General features: G+C 44.6%; 1 protein-coding gene across 1 annotated transcript in view; it reads right to left on the bottom strand.

The window, feature by feature from the left end:
• Nucleotides 1–14,879, bottom strand: part of LOC122944826 (vacuolar fusion protein CCZ1 homolog) — a 44,093-nt gene that overhangs the window by 16,699 nt on the left and 12,515 nt on the right. Inside the window, exons 6-9 of the mRNA XM_044303498.1 lie at nucleotides 13,482–13,529; nucleotides 13,168–13,251; nucleotides 7,810–7,985; nucleotides 647–728 (exon numbers count right to left, since the gene is read on the bottom strand). Of these exons, the coding sequence (XP_044159433.1) occupies nucleotides 647–728; nucleotides 7,810–7,985; nucleotides 13,168–13,251; nucleotides 13,482–13,529 (390 nt within the window). The remainder of the gene's footprint in view (nucleotides 1–646; nucleotides 729–7,809; nucleotides 7,986–13,167; nucleotides 13,252–13,481; nucleotides 13,530–14,879) is intronic.

Raw genomic sequence — 14,879 nt, 5'->3', positions numbered from 1 at the left:
CTCTTCTCCTGCAGGCTGTCAGCTCCCCACATTCCCCCCCCCCCCCCCTCCTCAGACTGAAGGGGAGGGGGCCAGGTACTTTAGCTGCTCATATCTCTGGATATGTAGCAGCTAGAGATATGGGCTTTGTACTGTTTGGAAGCTGACATTCCAAGCTTTCAAACAATACCAGCATTGTCTTCACTACATGGGAAGATACTGCTGTTAGAAAATCAGGACGCAGTGACTGCAACTGAAAGTAAAAGCAGGTTTTACCTTGTTTATTCCCTATTCAATTTAGAACAGTGATATCTCCTGCTGATGCTGTGCTAATGCTGTTCTTTTGGTCTTGTATGAAAGCTTGGAATGTCCCATGTTTCTAGCTGCAATCAGAAGATATGTGCAGCTAAGGCCCCACCCCCTTTCTGCCTGAGCTGACCTCGGGCAAAATGGTTAGGTGGTTAAAGGGGTTGTAGAAGATTAGAAAAACATGGCTGCTTTCTGCAAGAAACAGCGCCACACTTTACAACAGCCTATGCCTGGTACTACAGCTGAGCTCTATTCAAGTGCACACAACCCAGGAATGGTGCTGTTTCTGGATGAAGGCAGTCATGTTTTTTTAATCTTCCACAACCCCTATAGTGCTCTAGAGGATCGTGTCACTTACCTCTGGCTCTATGTGTCTCGGGAAGAGAGATGTAGTGAGGTATTTATACAATATTCGCATATCTTCTTGTTCCAATCCACTCCTGTTAGTAAAAACACAGTCATGCCACAAACAATCTATAAATGTAAAGGGTCTATCACTTTTCTATACGCTGTCTGGTCAGAAAGAGAAAACAGTAGGACCTCCATGTTGGAGTAAAGGGGTTGTGCCCCAAATAATATTCTACCTTTTTAAAACCAGCACCTGGATCTGAATACTTTTTTAATTGCCTGCAATTAAGAATGTATCATAGCTACTGAGCTATTCAATAAAATGCATCTGTATAGCGCCACCTGCTGTTTGTGCTTTTCCTTATTTCTTGTCCTCCTCAGTGAGGTGGTCGCACATGCTCAGTTTAAATCTTTAACTGTCGCCAGCCAGATCTTGTCTCAGAAACTGACAACCGAGTGCCACCATTCTACTAGTAAAAGGGACGTGTCCCTATACACTCTGTCAGTCTTAACTGGATAGCATCAGACTGTGAAGGGACACCTCCCCAACCTATAAAACCCAGTTGTCAATTCATTCATATCTTTCTAGTGGGAATAACAGAGGAACGGTACAACACAGAATTGTTATTTAATGGGGAATATAAGTATATACTAAAACAGACATATCTGGAGATCTGACAGGTCCTGTATGCCAGTCCATCTGACAGCTATTAAGCCAAGGGTGGGCTGGCAGCATAGTAGTATATTATGAAACACCTGCCTTCACCACTAAGGGAAACTCTGGGACCCCAATGACACAGAGACTGCATGGCAAGGGTTATGCACTGTCAGCACCGAACCCTAGATCATTTCCTCTAAAGCCCCTTTAAATTTCCATGCATAAAAGGCTGCAGACTGCGGGGAAACCGTTGCGCAGGGAAGATCGTCAGATGATGTCACTTTTATTAGTTATTTTAACGCCTCGTTCAAACAAGGCCACCAGCTTGCAGCTTTATTTATATCCCGATACAGCCCGTAAATGAGACACGCTATAGTATGTACGGTAATCTGAGCAGGAGATCTACGATCTGAAACCGGAGCCTGACAGAGCCGCGGTGCCGAGTGTTAACAGGGAATGGCAGGGTGAAGAGGCCGGCGATGACAGCTGTGACGGACAGGGACACACGGACTTGTTTCCCTAATATTTTCCCACCATAAAAGATAAAGGGTATTATGGATATTTTACATTCACACCAGTGCTGCACATGGGATCAAAGGGAAGTTATTAGATCCCATTAGATCTAAACAAAACAAAACAAAAAAATCTAAATGCCGATACGGATAATACAACAGCATGATACAGCCTGCACATACAGTGTGATACATGATGGGACACTTCTGGAAAATCGCTCTTGTGACTTATCTACTACGGTACGGCACAAAGTCTGCACTTTCCAACAAGAATAGGACATGTTCTCTCTTTTTTGAGTCGATTCCGATTTTTCTGCGGACCCACGGAAGTGAATGGTTCCACATATGGGCCGCCAAAAAAAAAAGAAAAGAAAATGATGCAACACGAATGCTCAGTTTACTCCTTCAGCTGCCTCCTGAGTTGCGATAGGGAGAGCATGGACACGCCCCCTGAGCTGCAGCAGAACAGACACGCCCCCTGAGCTGCAGCAGAACAGACACGCCCCCTGAGCGGCAGCAAAAAAGACACGCCCCCCTGAGCGGCAGCAAAAAAGACACGCCCCCCTGAGCGGCAGCAAAAAAGACACGCCCCCCTGAGCGGCAGCAAAAAAGACACGCCCCCTGAGCTGCCAGCTTGATATAAATCTAGCAGAGCAAAAAAATGGTGAGATCTCTGGATCCATGTGAGGTGCAGGGCTGGTTCTAGCTTTGTAAGACAGAGATTGTCATGTACTATATGATGTCAGAATTTCATTTTTTACATAAATCCTTTAAAGAATGAAAATCAATCATCATATAGGACATGCCATCTCTTTCTAACAAAGCTAGAACCAGCCCTGTATTCAAAGCTGACAGCTCAGGGGGCGTGTCTTTTCTGCTGCAGCTTATTCCCTATCACAGCTCAGGGTGCCCGCCCTTTCTGCTGAGGCTCTCTCCCCATGACAGCTCAGGGGGCATGCCCTTTCTGCTGCAGCTCAGGGGGCCCGCCCTTTCTGCTGAGGCTCTCTCCCCATGACAGCTCAGGGGGCATGCCCTTTCTGCTGCAGCTCAGGGGGCCCGCCCTTTCTGCTGCAGCTCTCTCCCTATCACAGCTCATGGGGCCCGCCCTTTCTGCTGAGGCTCTCTCTCCATGACAGCTCAGGGGGTTTGTCTTTTCTGCTGCAGCTCTCTCCCTGTAACTGTCACAGCTTCTTACAGGAGATGGGGCTGGTGGCAGTTGAAGGATGGAACGGACCAAGTGTGACCACCTCTGCAAAATAAACAGAGGAACAAAATAAACAGCAGGTGGCGCTGTACAGATACATTTTATTGAATAACTCAGTGGTTACACAAAATTGTTTATTACATGCAATTACAAAAGTATTCAGATCCTGGTGGTGGTTTGAAAAATATGGAACCATTTTCATGGGACAATACCTTTAAGTAGAAACTGTCCGAAGTGGAGAACTCCTTTAAGCCAATATCAATACTGTACTTTACTAGATCTGCCTATGTATTTAAAAATTTATTAAAAGGGGTTAGTTAGGACAACCATAGTCCATGTTCCCTACTGGGGCGCTGCAACGTTGTAGAGGGGGCTGACTGCTCGGAACTGCAACCGGTATGGCTGATGTATGTAGTTATAATGTGACCATACGCTTTTACTTCAGCCTTGTCACTTCTTTTTGTACACTCCTTGTAGTAATAATACTCCGGTATTGGGGTTGAGGGTGACAGATGTACCCGGCCACAGCAACAGACAATGCCAGAAGCTGATAAGACAAACAGCTACCCCGCTCTCTCCTTTCACACCAATTTACACCTAAGTCATAAATTATTACTGCATTTCATCCCTTTGCAGTAACCAGACACGAGACCCGTGTAGATGAGACAGGTACAAACAGGTGGTCATTTTGATTCTCATCAGCTGGTGCTAGATGCAGACCCATTGCCGGGACTACCTGCAGTGAACGTACAGGTCCTTCTAAAAAAATTAGCATATTGTGATAAAGTTCATTATTTTCTGTAATGTACTGATAAACATTAGACTTTCATATATTTTAGATTCATTACACACCAACTGAAGTAGTTCAAGCCTTTTATTGTTTTAATATTGATGATTTTGGCATACAGCTCATGAAAACCCAAAATTCCTATCTAAAAAAATTAGCATATCATGAAAAGGTTCTCTAAACGAGCTATTAACCTAATCATCTGAATCAACTAATTAACTCTAAACACCTGCAAAAGATTCCTGAGGCTTTTAAAAACTCCCAGCCTGGTTCATTACTCAAAACCGCAATCATGGGTAAGACTGCCGACCTGACTGCTGTCCAGAAGGCCATCATTGACACCCTCAAGCAAGAGGGTAAGACACAGAAAGAAATTTCTGAACGAATAGGCTGTTCCCAGAGTGCTGTATCAAGGCACCTCAGTGGGAAGTCTGTGCGAAGGAAAAAGTGTGGCAGAAAACGCTGCACAACGAGAAGAGGTGACCGGACCCTGAGGAAGATTGTGGAGAAGGACCGATTCCAGACCTTGGGGGACCTGCGGAAACAGTGGACTGAGTCTGTAGTAGAAACATCCAGAGCCACAGTGTACAGGCGTGTGCAGGAAATGGGCTACAGGTGCCGCATTCCCCAGAAACAGCGGCAGAAGCGCCTGACCTGGGCTACAGAGAAGCAGCACTGGACTGTTGCATGTCATTCGGAAATCAAGGTGCCAGAGTCTGGAGGAAGACTGGGGAGAGGGAAATGCCAAAATGCCTGAAGTCCAGTGTCAAGTACCCACAGTCAGTGATGGTCTGGGGTGCCATGTCAGCTGCTGGTGTTGGTCCACTGTGTTTTATCAAGGGCAGGGTCAATGCAGCTAGCTATCCGGAGATTTTGGAGCACTTCATGCTTCCATCTGCTGAAAAGCTTTATGGAGATGAAGATTTCATTTTTCAGCACGACCTGGCACCTGCTCACAGTGCCAAAACCACTGGTAAATGGTTTACTGACCATGGTATTACTGGGCTCAATTGGCCTGCCAACTCTCCTGACCTGAACCCCATAGAGAATCTGTGGGATATTGGGAAGAGAAAGTTGAGAGACGCAAGACCCAACACTCTGGATGAGCTTAAGGCTGGGTTCAGACCTGAGCGTCCTGACCTGAGCGCTGTGTATGCGCGATTCTCCGGCGTCTCACCTACGCGGCTCCAGTAGTATGCGAACGCCCATTGTCGCGCGTTCCCGGAAGTCTATGTACGGGAACGCGCGACAAGACGCCCCAAAGTCGCTCATGTACTTTTTTGAGCGTCGGGCGTTTTACAGCGCGATCGTACGCGCTGTAAAACGCCCAGGTGTGAACCATTCCCATAGGGAATCATTGGTTTCTCCTTGTTAAGCGTTTTACAGCGCGTAGGAACGCGCTGTAAAACGCTCAGGTGTGAACCCAGCCTCAGGCCGCTATCGAAGCATCCTGGGCCTCCATAACACCTCAGCAGTGCCACAGGCTGATGGCCTCCATGCCACGCCGCATTGAAGCAGTCATTTCTGCAAAAGGATTCCCGACCAAGTATTGAGTGCATAACTGAACATCATTATTTGAAGGTTGACTTTTTTTGTATTAAAAACACTTTTCTTTTATTGGTCGGATGAAATATGCTAATTTTTTGAGATAGGAAATTTGGGTTTTTATGAGCTGTATGCCAAAATCATCAATATTAAAACAATAAAAGGCTTGAACTACTTCAGTTGGTGTGTAATGAATCTAAAATATATGAAAGTCTAATGTTTATCAGTACATTACAGAAAATAATGAACTTTATCACAATATGCTAATTTTTTTAGAAGGACCTGTATATCGCAGACGCCTTTCAGTTGCAGAAGACGAATTCGATGAACCTGCGCCCCCTGCTGGCTTCCCTGCAATAATAGCAAGGGACACTTTCATTTTTATAATCACATATTAACCCATTAAGGCTACTTTCACATCTGCGTTTTTGCTGGATCGGGCAGGGGACAAGCAAAAACGCATCCGGTCAATAATACAACCCCTGTTCTGAACGGATCCGGTTGAATTATCTCTAAAATGAACAAGACGGATCTGGCACTAAAACAATTGTGTCTGAAAAAAACGGATCCGGCACCATTGACTTCCATTGTGTTTCATGCCAGATCCGTCTTAATCAGTATCCTATGACGCACACAGAAACGTAGTTTTGTGTTTGTGTCCGGCATGGGAACGCAACAAAACTGAACAGAATGCATTCCGGTGCACGCCGTTCCAATTTGTTCAGTTTTGTCCTCATTCACAATGAATGGGAAGAATTTTCCTCCGGTTTTGAGATCCTCTGACAGATCTCAAGACTGTAAAGGAAAACGCAAATGTGAAAGTAGCCTAAGGAAGCAGAGACTTTCCGTTTCTTTTTATTTTGCTCCCTGCCTTCACAGAGTCAAGACTTTTTTATGTTTTCATTCACAGTTTTTTGGGGGGTTTTGCGGGACAAGTTGTACTTTGTAATGCCACCATTTTATATTGCATAAAATGTAGTGGGAAGCTGGGAAAAAATTCAAAATAGGGTGGAATTGGAAAAAAAAAAAAAAAACGCAATACCGCCATAGTTTTGTGGGTTAAAGAGGTTCAATGACGTCAATGGCACGAGCACATGTCATCTTTGCTGCTCGGCAAGTAGCAGAAGATATGGTGCGCACGCGCCTCGCTAGGGAACCAGTGCGCAGGTGCAAAAAAAAAAATCACCGCTAGACTTAGGTGTAGCGCTGTCAATCAAAGGGGAGGCGGGCGTGTTTTTAACAATGGAGGAGTCTATGTTGAGCAACAGGGACGTCACTGTAGCGGTGCTCAAACGGCCCCTCTTGGTGCCCCGTGCCTCATTTGCATAACAATAAAAAGTGTACATGTCTCCAGAACGCCTGCACCTAAAAAAAAAAGTATAATTTTACTCAGCTAGATCAACCCTACCAGTCTATATGCCTGGTTTAATAGGGTTGATTAAAAGGTATCTGATGTTTTCACTGCCTGATCCTGTCAATCAAAGTACAGAGGGTGCGGCAGTTAGAGAGAGCAGAGCCTCTAAGTGCAATGGCAACGCCCCCGTTGCTCCTAGAGCCTCATTTGCATATATTGAAACTTCATTTTTCTCAGCAAGGCAGGCACATATGAACATGGGACCAACACAGATGCCTTCGGCTGCCAAACGCACATGTAACAGGTCAGCAAGTGTCATAGGGACAAGTCTGCTGACAGATGCCCTTTTTTAAACATTTAAAAAAAAAAAAAATGAAAAAATTTATAAATTTTTTCTTCACATTGGCATATTCTGACTCCCATACACTTATCTATCATGTAGTGCTCATTTTCTGCAGGGCATTCTGTAGTTTTCATTGATACCATACATGCTGATTGTCTCCCCTGGAGTGGATGCGACGTGTCACATGGCTAGAAATGTCCGACATTGGTTGGAGGAGCATGACCAAGACTTCTCAGTACTACCCTGGTCCCCTAATTCCCCAGACTTGAACCAAATTGATCATCTATTAGACCACCTTGATGGTCATGGCCGCTCTATGGACCCCCCCAACAGCTGTGGGATGCACTGCCATCAGCATGGCTCCAGATACCTGTGACAACCTACCAGGACCTTACTGAGTCACCCCCAGCCTGTCTAGCTGATGCCTACAGAGGTTACTCCGGATATTAGCTCAGTATATACCGCTCAATACCAGGAGAACGGGGATCTGCATATAAAGGAAGCCCGTTGACAACTGCAACGTGAAATCTAAGTGCTTTAAAGAGGGGCTGTCACCTTTCCTGACATGTCTGTCTACTTGCATTCCCCATGTCATCTATTGTTATAACCCTATGATGTGCCATTCCTCTATTATTCCCACCAGAAGTTATTAATGAATTGCTGTCAGTTAAGGTTCAGATGGGTGTTACCAGTTGGGGGGGGTTCCTGCACACTCAGCTGCAGGTCAGCAGAATCAGTACAAGATATATAAAAGCTTTGCGGACACCTACCAGATGAGCTGGTCATTGTACAAGAACGCTGTATACTTCACGAGACTAAGGCTTTCCTCCACTCTGTTAATGAACGACTGGATTTTCAGGTAGGTCATCTTATCTAACGGAAAGAAACTGATCCCGCCAAACACATCGAGCAGGTCACAAGACTGCAGGTGTAATGTCTGTAAATACTGCGGAGAGAAGAACACAGACATCATTTACAAAGCGGCGTCCACGGATTTTTTGTGCTATTTTTCTTTGTGCAAGGGAACAATGGGTCATCAATTTCTGATTAGTGGGGGTCCGACTCTGACACCCCCGCTGATACACTGTTAACAGAGGCTGCAACACTCCGGTGAGCGCTGCGGCCTTTTCCTAGACCAGTGACGTCATGTTCATCGGCCACATGGCTTTAAGCACAGCTCAGTCCCATTCAAGTGCATGGGTCTAGGCTGCAATACCAAGCGGAGCCACTATACAATGTACCACGCCATGCTTTATATGCTGTGAGGAGGCTGCAGAGCTCACTGGAGCTGCGCAGCCTCTTCAAAAAGCTGATTGGTGGGGATACCAGGGGGCCAGACCCCCATCAATCAGATATTGATGACCTATCCTGAGGACAGGCCATCAATATCAAAATCATGGACATCCATTTAAAAGGTCATCTGGTTTCGACACTTCAAATCTGCCTGCAATAAAAAAAAAAATATATATAGATCATTACCTACCTGGCAGATCCCGTGCTGCTGCTTTGGTTCTCCTGGCTGGGATCTGTTTACCTGGCTGCAGCTGCTGACTGGCCTCACAGAGGAGGCCAGTGCTTGGCTGCAGCGGTCACATGTTGTCAACATGACATCATGGCTGCAACCAGGTAAACAGAGCCTGGCCAGAAGAACCAGAGGCGCGGGATCTACCAGGTAATGGTCTATTCTGTACTGCTGGTAGATCACAAGTATTGTCCACTTCCAGTCCCCACAGGAACAGGAAGTGGCTTGGTCCTATGACTGCTGCAGCCAATCACAGGCCTCAGCAGTCACAACAGCTTGAATGATGTCTCTTCTTGCTTCTCTCCAACTACAGGCGCTGCCGCACACAAGGTCTTGGCGCTGGTAAGCAACAGGACATCATGGGCGGTGGAACCCAGAGCTAAAGAGGACCCTGGCTTGCAGAGGAAAGGGGAGTGATTAAAGGGGTCTGAATTTGGGGATTTGTGGTCTGAATATTGGAGTCTGTATTATGAGGTTTGGTCTAAGATTTGAATATTGGGGTCATCCCAGCTTTATAAAAACTGTAACATCTGATCAGTGGGGGTCTGACACCAGGCAACCCCAACGTTTGAAGAGGCTGCAGCGCTCACTTCTCCCTAGGTCAGTGACTTTTCAGTCATTGGTCACATGGTCTAATGGCAGCTCAGCCCCAATTAAGTGAATGGGCCTGGGCTGTAATACCAAGCACAACCACCAGGAACTTCAAGTGGCCCTTGGAAAAAATACTAAAATTCGCCCCGTTTTGTAGTCGGATCCAAATTGGTGGAAGGCAGGGTCAGCAATACCATATTGCGGCACATTATACCACCCTAACAGAGCCAAATACCACAGTCCATCACAAAATACATCCCCCAAAACTTCCACCGGCCAGGCAGGCGGGGGGGGGGGGGGGGGGGGATCTCAGGCGGCCCCCGGGGAAATTTCCCTGTAAGGTCTATGGCCAATCCACCCCAGCAACCACTATACAATGTACGGTAAGGAGGCTGCCGTGCTCACCGGAGCTCTGCGGTCTCTTAAACATCTGATCAGTGGTGGTACTAGGAGATGGACCTCCACCTATCAGATATTCATGATCTATCCTGAGGATAGGCCATCAATACAGAACTCCTGGAAGACCCCTTTAACCCCTTAAGGACATAGGGCGTACCGGTACGCCCTATTTCCCGAGTCCTTAAGGACCAAGGGCGTACCGGTACGTCCTAACTTAAAATCTTAATTCCGGCGCCGCTGGGGTTAATCGGAACGGGATTTCGGCTGAAATCATTCAGCCGGCATCCCGTAACAACGCAGGGGGGGGTCATTTGACCCCCCCGTATCGGCGATCGCAGAAAACCGCAGGTCAATTCAGACCTGCGGTTTGCTGCGCTTTTTGCCGTTTCTGATCCCCGCGGTCCCTGACCGCGGGGATCAGAAACTTCAGAGTGCCCGAAATCAATATTGTTAACCCCCCCCTGCACCCCTGCACGATTTGATGGCGGCGGGTGGTGCAGGGGGGGTGTCGCATGCAGTGGGGGCGTTGCGGGAGGCGGGCGGTGCGGCAGGCGGGATCGCGATCCCCCGCCCGCCTCCCATTGCATAATCGTTGGTGTACAGTGGGTATACCAGGGTGCCAGCACATTGCTGGCACCCTGGTATAAACGGCTGACATCGTTGATGCGATGTCAGCCGTTTAACCCTTTCCATACAGCGGTCCGTACGGACCGCTGTATGGAAAAGGTTAACAGTAAGAGGGAGCTCCCTCCCTCTCCGATCGGGGGGCTGCTGTGCCTTTGCAGCCCCCCGATGGGAGAAGGAGAGAGCCCCCAGACAGCCCCCCCAGAACCCCGTCCTTACCCTTCCCCGTCTGCGAAGTTCTGACCATAACTGAGCAGACGGGGAAGGTTCCCATGGCAACAGGACGCCTGATCAGGCGTCCTGCTGTCCATGGTGCTGAACAGATCTGTGCTGAAAGCATAGACCTGTTCAGTGTAAGTAAAATACAGTGCAGAAACCTATATAGGTTCTGTTCTGTATTTTACAGACATCAGACCCACTGGATCTTCAAGAACCAAGTGGGTCTGGGTCAAAAAAATCAAATAAAAAGTGAAAAAAGTTAAGATAAAAAAAAAAAACATTTATCACTGAATAAAAATTAAAAAAATAAAATACACTACACATATTAGGTATCGCCGCGTCCGTAACGACCTGATCTATAAAATGGTCATGTTACTTTCCCCGCACAGTGAACGCCATAAAAATAAAAAAATAAAAACTATGAGAAAATTGAAATTTTGCCCACCTTACTTCCCAAAAAAGGTAATAAAAGTGATCAAAAAAGTCGCATGTACGCCAAAATAGTACCAATCAAACCGTCATCTCATCCCGCAAAAAATGAGACCCTACTCAAGATAATCGCCCAAAAACTGAAAAAACTATGGCTCTTAGACTATGGAAACACTAAAACATGATTTTTTTTGGTTTCAAAAATAAAATCATTGTGTAAAATGTACATAAATAAAAATAAAGTATACATATTAGGTATCGCCGCGTCCGTATCGACCGGCTCTATATAAATATCACATGACCTAACCCCTCAGGTGACCACCGTAAAAAAAAAAAAAAAAAAAAACTGTGTAAAAAAAGCAATTTTTTGCCATCTTACGTCACAAAAAGTGTAATAGCAAGCGATCAAAAAGTCATATGCACCCCAAAATAGTGCCAATCAAACTGTCATCTCACCCCGCAAAAAATTAGACCCTACTCAAGATAATCACCCAAAAACTGAAAAAACTATGGCTCTTAGACTATGGAGACACTAAACAATTTTTTGGTTTTCAAAATGAAGTTATTGTATAAAACTTACATAAATAAAAAAAATTGTATACATATTAGGTATCGCCGCGTCCGTGACAACCTGCTCTATAAAATTACCACGTGATCTAACCTGTCAGATGAATGTTGTAAATAACAAAAAAAAAAAAAACATGCCAAAAAAGCCATTTCTTGTTACCTTGCCGCACAAAAAGTGTAATATAGAGCAACCAAAAATCATATGTACCCTAAACTAGTACCAACAATACTGCCACCCTATTCCGTACTTTCTAAAATGGGGTCACTTTTTTTGGAGTTTCTACTCTAGGGGTGCATCAGGGGGGCTTCAAATGGGACATGGTGTCAAAAAACCAGTCCAGCAAAATCTGCCTTCCAAAAACCGTATGGCATTCCTTTTCTTCTGCACCCTGCCGTGTGCCCGTACAGTAGTTTAGGACCACATATGGGGTGTTTCTGTAAACTACAGAATCAGGGCCATAAATAATGAGTTTTGTTTGGCTGTTAACCCTTGCTTTGTTACAGGAAAAAAAAATATTAAAATGGAAAATCTGCCAAAAAAGTGAAATTTTGAAATTATATCTCTATTTTCCATTGAATCTTGTGCAACACCTAAAGGGTTAACAAAGTTTGTAAAATCAGTTTTGAATACCTTGAGGGGTGTAGTTTCTTAGATGGGGTCACTTTTATGGAGTTTCTACTCTAGGGGTGCATCAGGGGGGCTTCAAATGGGACATGGTGTCAAAAAAACTGTCCAGCACAATCTGGCTTCCAAAAACCATACGGCGCACCTTTCACTCTACGCCCCGCTGTGTGGCCGTACAGTAGTTTATGGCCACATATGGGGTGTTTCTGTAAACAGCAGAGTCAGGGCAATAAAGATACAGTCTTGTTTGGCTGTTAACCCTTGCTTTGTTAGTGGAAAAAATGGGTTAAAATGGAAAATTAGGCAAAAAAATGAAATTCTCAAATTTCATCCCCATTTGCCAATAACTCTTGTGCAACACCTAAAGGGTTAACGGAGTTTGTAAAATCAGTTTTGAATACCTTGAGGGGTGTAGTTTATAGAATGGGGTCATTTTTGGGCGGTTTCTATTATGTAAGCCTCGCAAAGTGACTTCAGAGCTGTAGTGGTCCCTAAAAATTGGGTTTTTGTAAATTTCTGAAAAATTTCAAGATTTGCTTCTAAACTTCTAAGCCTTGTAACATCCCCAAAAAATAAAATATCATTCCCAAAATAATTCAAACATGAAGTAGACATATGGGGAATGTTAAGTCATCACAATTTTTTGGGGTATTACTATGTATTACAGAAGTAGAGAAACTGAAACTTTGAAATTTGCTAATTTTTCCAAATTTTTGGTAAATTAGGTATTTTATTATGCAAAAAAATTAATTTTTTTGACTTTTTTTTACTAGTATCATGAAGTACAATATGTGACGAAAAAACAATCTCAGAATGGCCTGGATAAGTCAAAGCGTTTTAAAGTTATCACCACTTAAAGTGACACTGGTCAGATTTGCAAAAAATGGCCTGGTCCTTAAGGTGAAAATGAGCCCGGTCCTTAAGGGGTTAAAAAAAAAAAAAATTTAATAAATTTTAATAAAAAAATATTGTTGGACTATGTAAATAAGGTTTACAAATTAGTAAGTAGCCATACATGATGGCCTATTCTTCAGATTTGGGGGAAGCGTGTCCCCCGAGTCACAAGAAACGTTTGGGACAATTCCTTAAACTCAAGCAAAGCACAGATTAAAGAAAAGACTCCACAAGCATATTACCACACGGTATATTTACCCGAAGAAAGAATTTCTCCAGCCTGTCTTTCAGCAGTGTAACTCCACCGGCTTCCATAGCCTTGTTAAACGTGCCATTAAATAGCTAAAGAGGGAGAGAGACGGAAAAAAATAAAAATAAATAAATAAAATAAAATAAAAAACACAAACATTAAACCTCCAGGCAAATAGGAAAAATACAGTAATCCCGACAAATTCAGATCTGTGCTATTTTAAAATATATCAAAGGGGTTTTCTGAGATATTTTTAAACTGATGAAGCAGCTCTGCCCTATTCACTTCAATGTAGTGTTGGGCTATGCTGTACGTTGCTTACCTTATACATTTTGTAGCACTCCTGTAAGACTGAGGAATACACCTTGTCCTTAGGTATAAAAAGAAAAATCAGTTAAATCTTTAATAGAATGCCCCTCACTTAAAAAATCAATGGGACCTGATAGGCTGACATTTCCTGTACTGTACAGATAGTTTCCCAGCAGTCAACTCATTATCATCACAGGCAGGAATACAATAACAGGTGACACCTCGGTTATGAAGCTGGAGGTAGATAAAATATCCATCACTGACTAAGGGTCCATTCACACAACCGTATTTTCAGTCCGCATCAGATCTGCATTTTTTGCAGGTTGGATGTGGACCTATTCATTTCATGGTGTGCTGTCCACATCCGCAGGTCTGTTGTGGGGCCCTGCAAAAAAGATAGAACATGTCCTATTCGTGTGCGTTTTGCGGACAAGAATAGGCATTCCTATCATAGGGCAGGACGTACGATCCATAAAATGTGGAACGCACACCCTTTATCCGCTTTTTACCGATCCGCAATTTGTGGCCCCAAAAAAAACAGATACGGTCGTGTGAATGCACCCAAAGAGTGATGGTCACAGCTCAGCAACATGCCCTTCCTGCACAGAGCATGTCCACTCTCCCATATAAGACACTTGCAGACACCGGTTCCCTACGGCCCATCCGGCTGCTGTAAAGTATGTCTATTCTCTGCTGTTAAAGGGGTTGTCCCAATACGAACACTTATCGGTGGGACCTGTGTAACGGTGATTATGTATGTGCACTGCTGCTCCATTCAACTTTATGGGGCTACCACAGATAGACAAGTACAAGCATCGGTACTCTATACAAAGGGGGGAAAACAGGAACCCCGCTCTCATGACCGGAGGGGGAAGCAGCAGGGTGACTCCCGCCGCACTGAGATCCCCTATCCTGAGGATAGCGGATGAGTGTTTCAAATAGGATAATCCTTTAATTGAGCAGAGCAGCCCGGCCAAGATGGCCGCCCCCTAATCATTTAAAGAAAATAGAATAAAAGAAAATCTACAACCCCAAAAAAAAAAAAAAAGTTACAAAAAAAATAAATATGCTTCTGGTTCTGGTTTTATTTAAAAATGTATACTGTCGGTGACACATTCGGGAATCTTTAGTCAACATGAAGACAGGACAGCACCACTTGTTGCCCTGTTTTAGTCCAGATATGGCAGCGGTGCTCGTCGCAGTGTCAGGCCCCGATCTTAGGGTCCCCTTGGTAACCAGAAAAGATGTGTAAAAACCGCAGCACTCCCAGTCTTAAATACAATCTTGTGTTTATTGACACCGAAAAAGATGGCAACGTTTCGACACAAAGGTCTTTTTCAAGCTACAGATAATCTACTCCTCTAAAACCTAGGAGTGTCTTAGGGGCGTCTTATAGGGTGAAAAATACAGT

Source organism: Bufo gargarizans, chromosome 8 (assembly GCF_014858855.1).
Source record: "Bufo gargarizans isolate SCDJY-AF-19 chromosome 8, ASM1485885v1, whole genome shotgun sequence".
NCBI lineage: Eukaryota > Metazoa > Chordata > Amphibia > Anura > Bufonidae > Bufo > Bufo gargarizans.
This window is presented reverse-complemented; position numbering and strand designations above follow the sequence as displayed.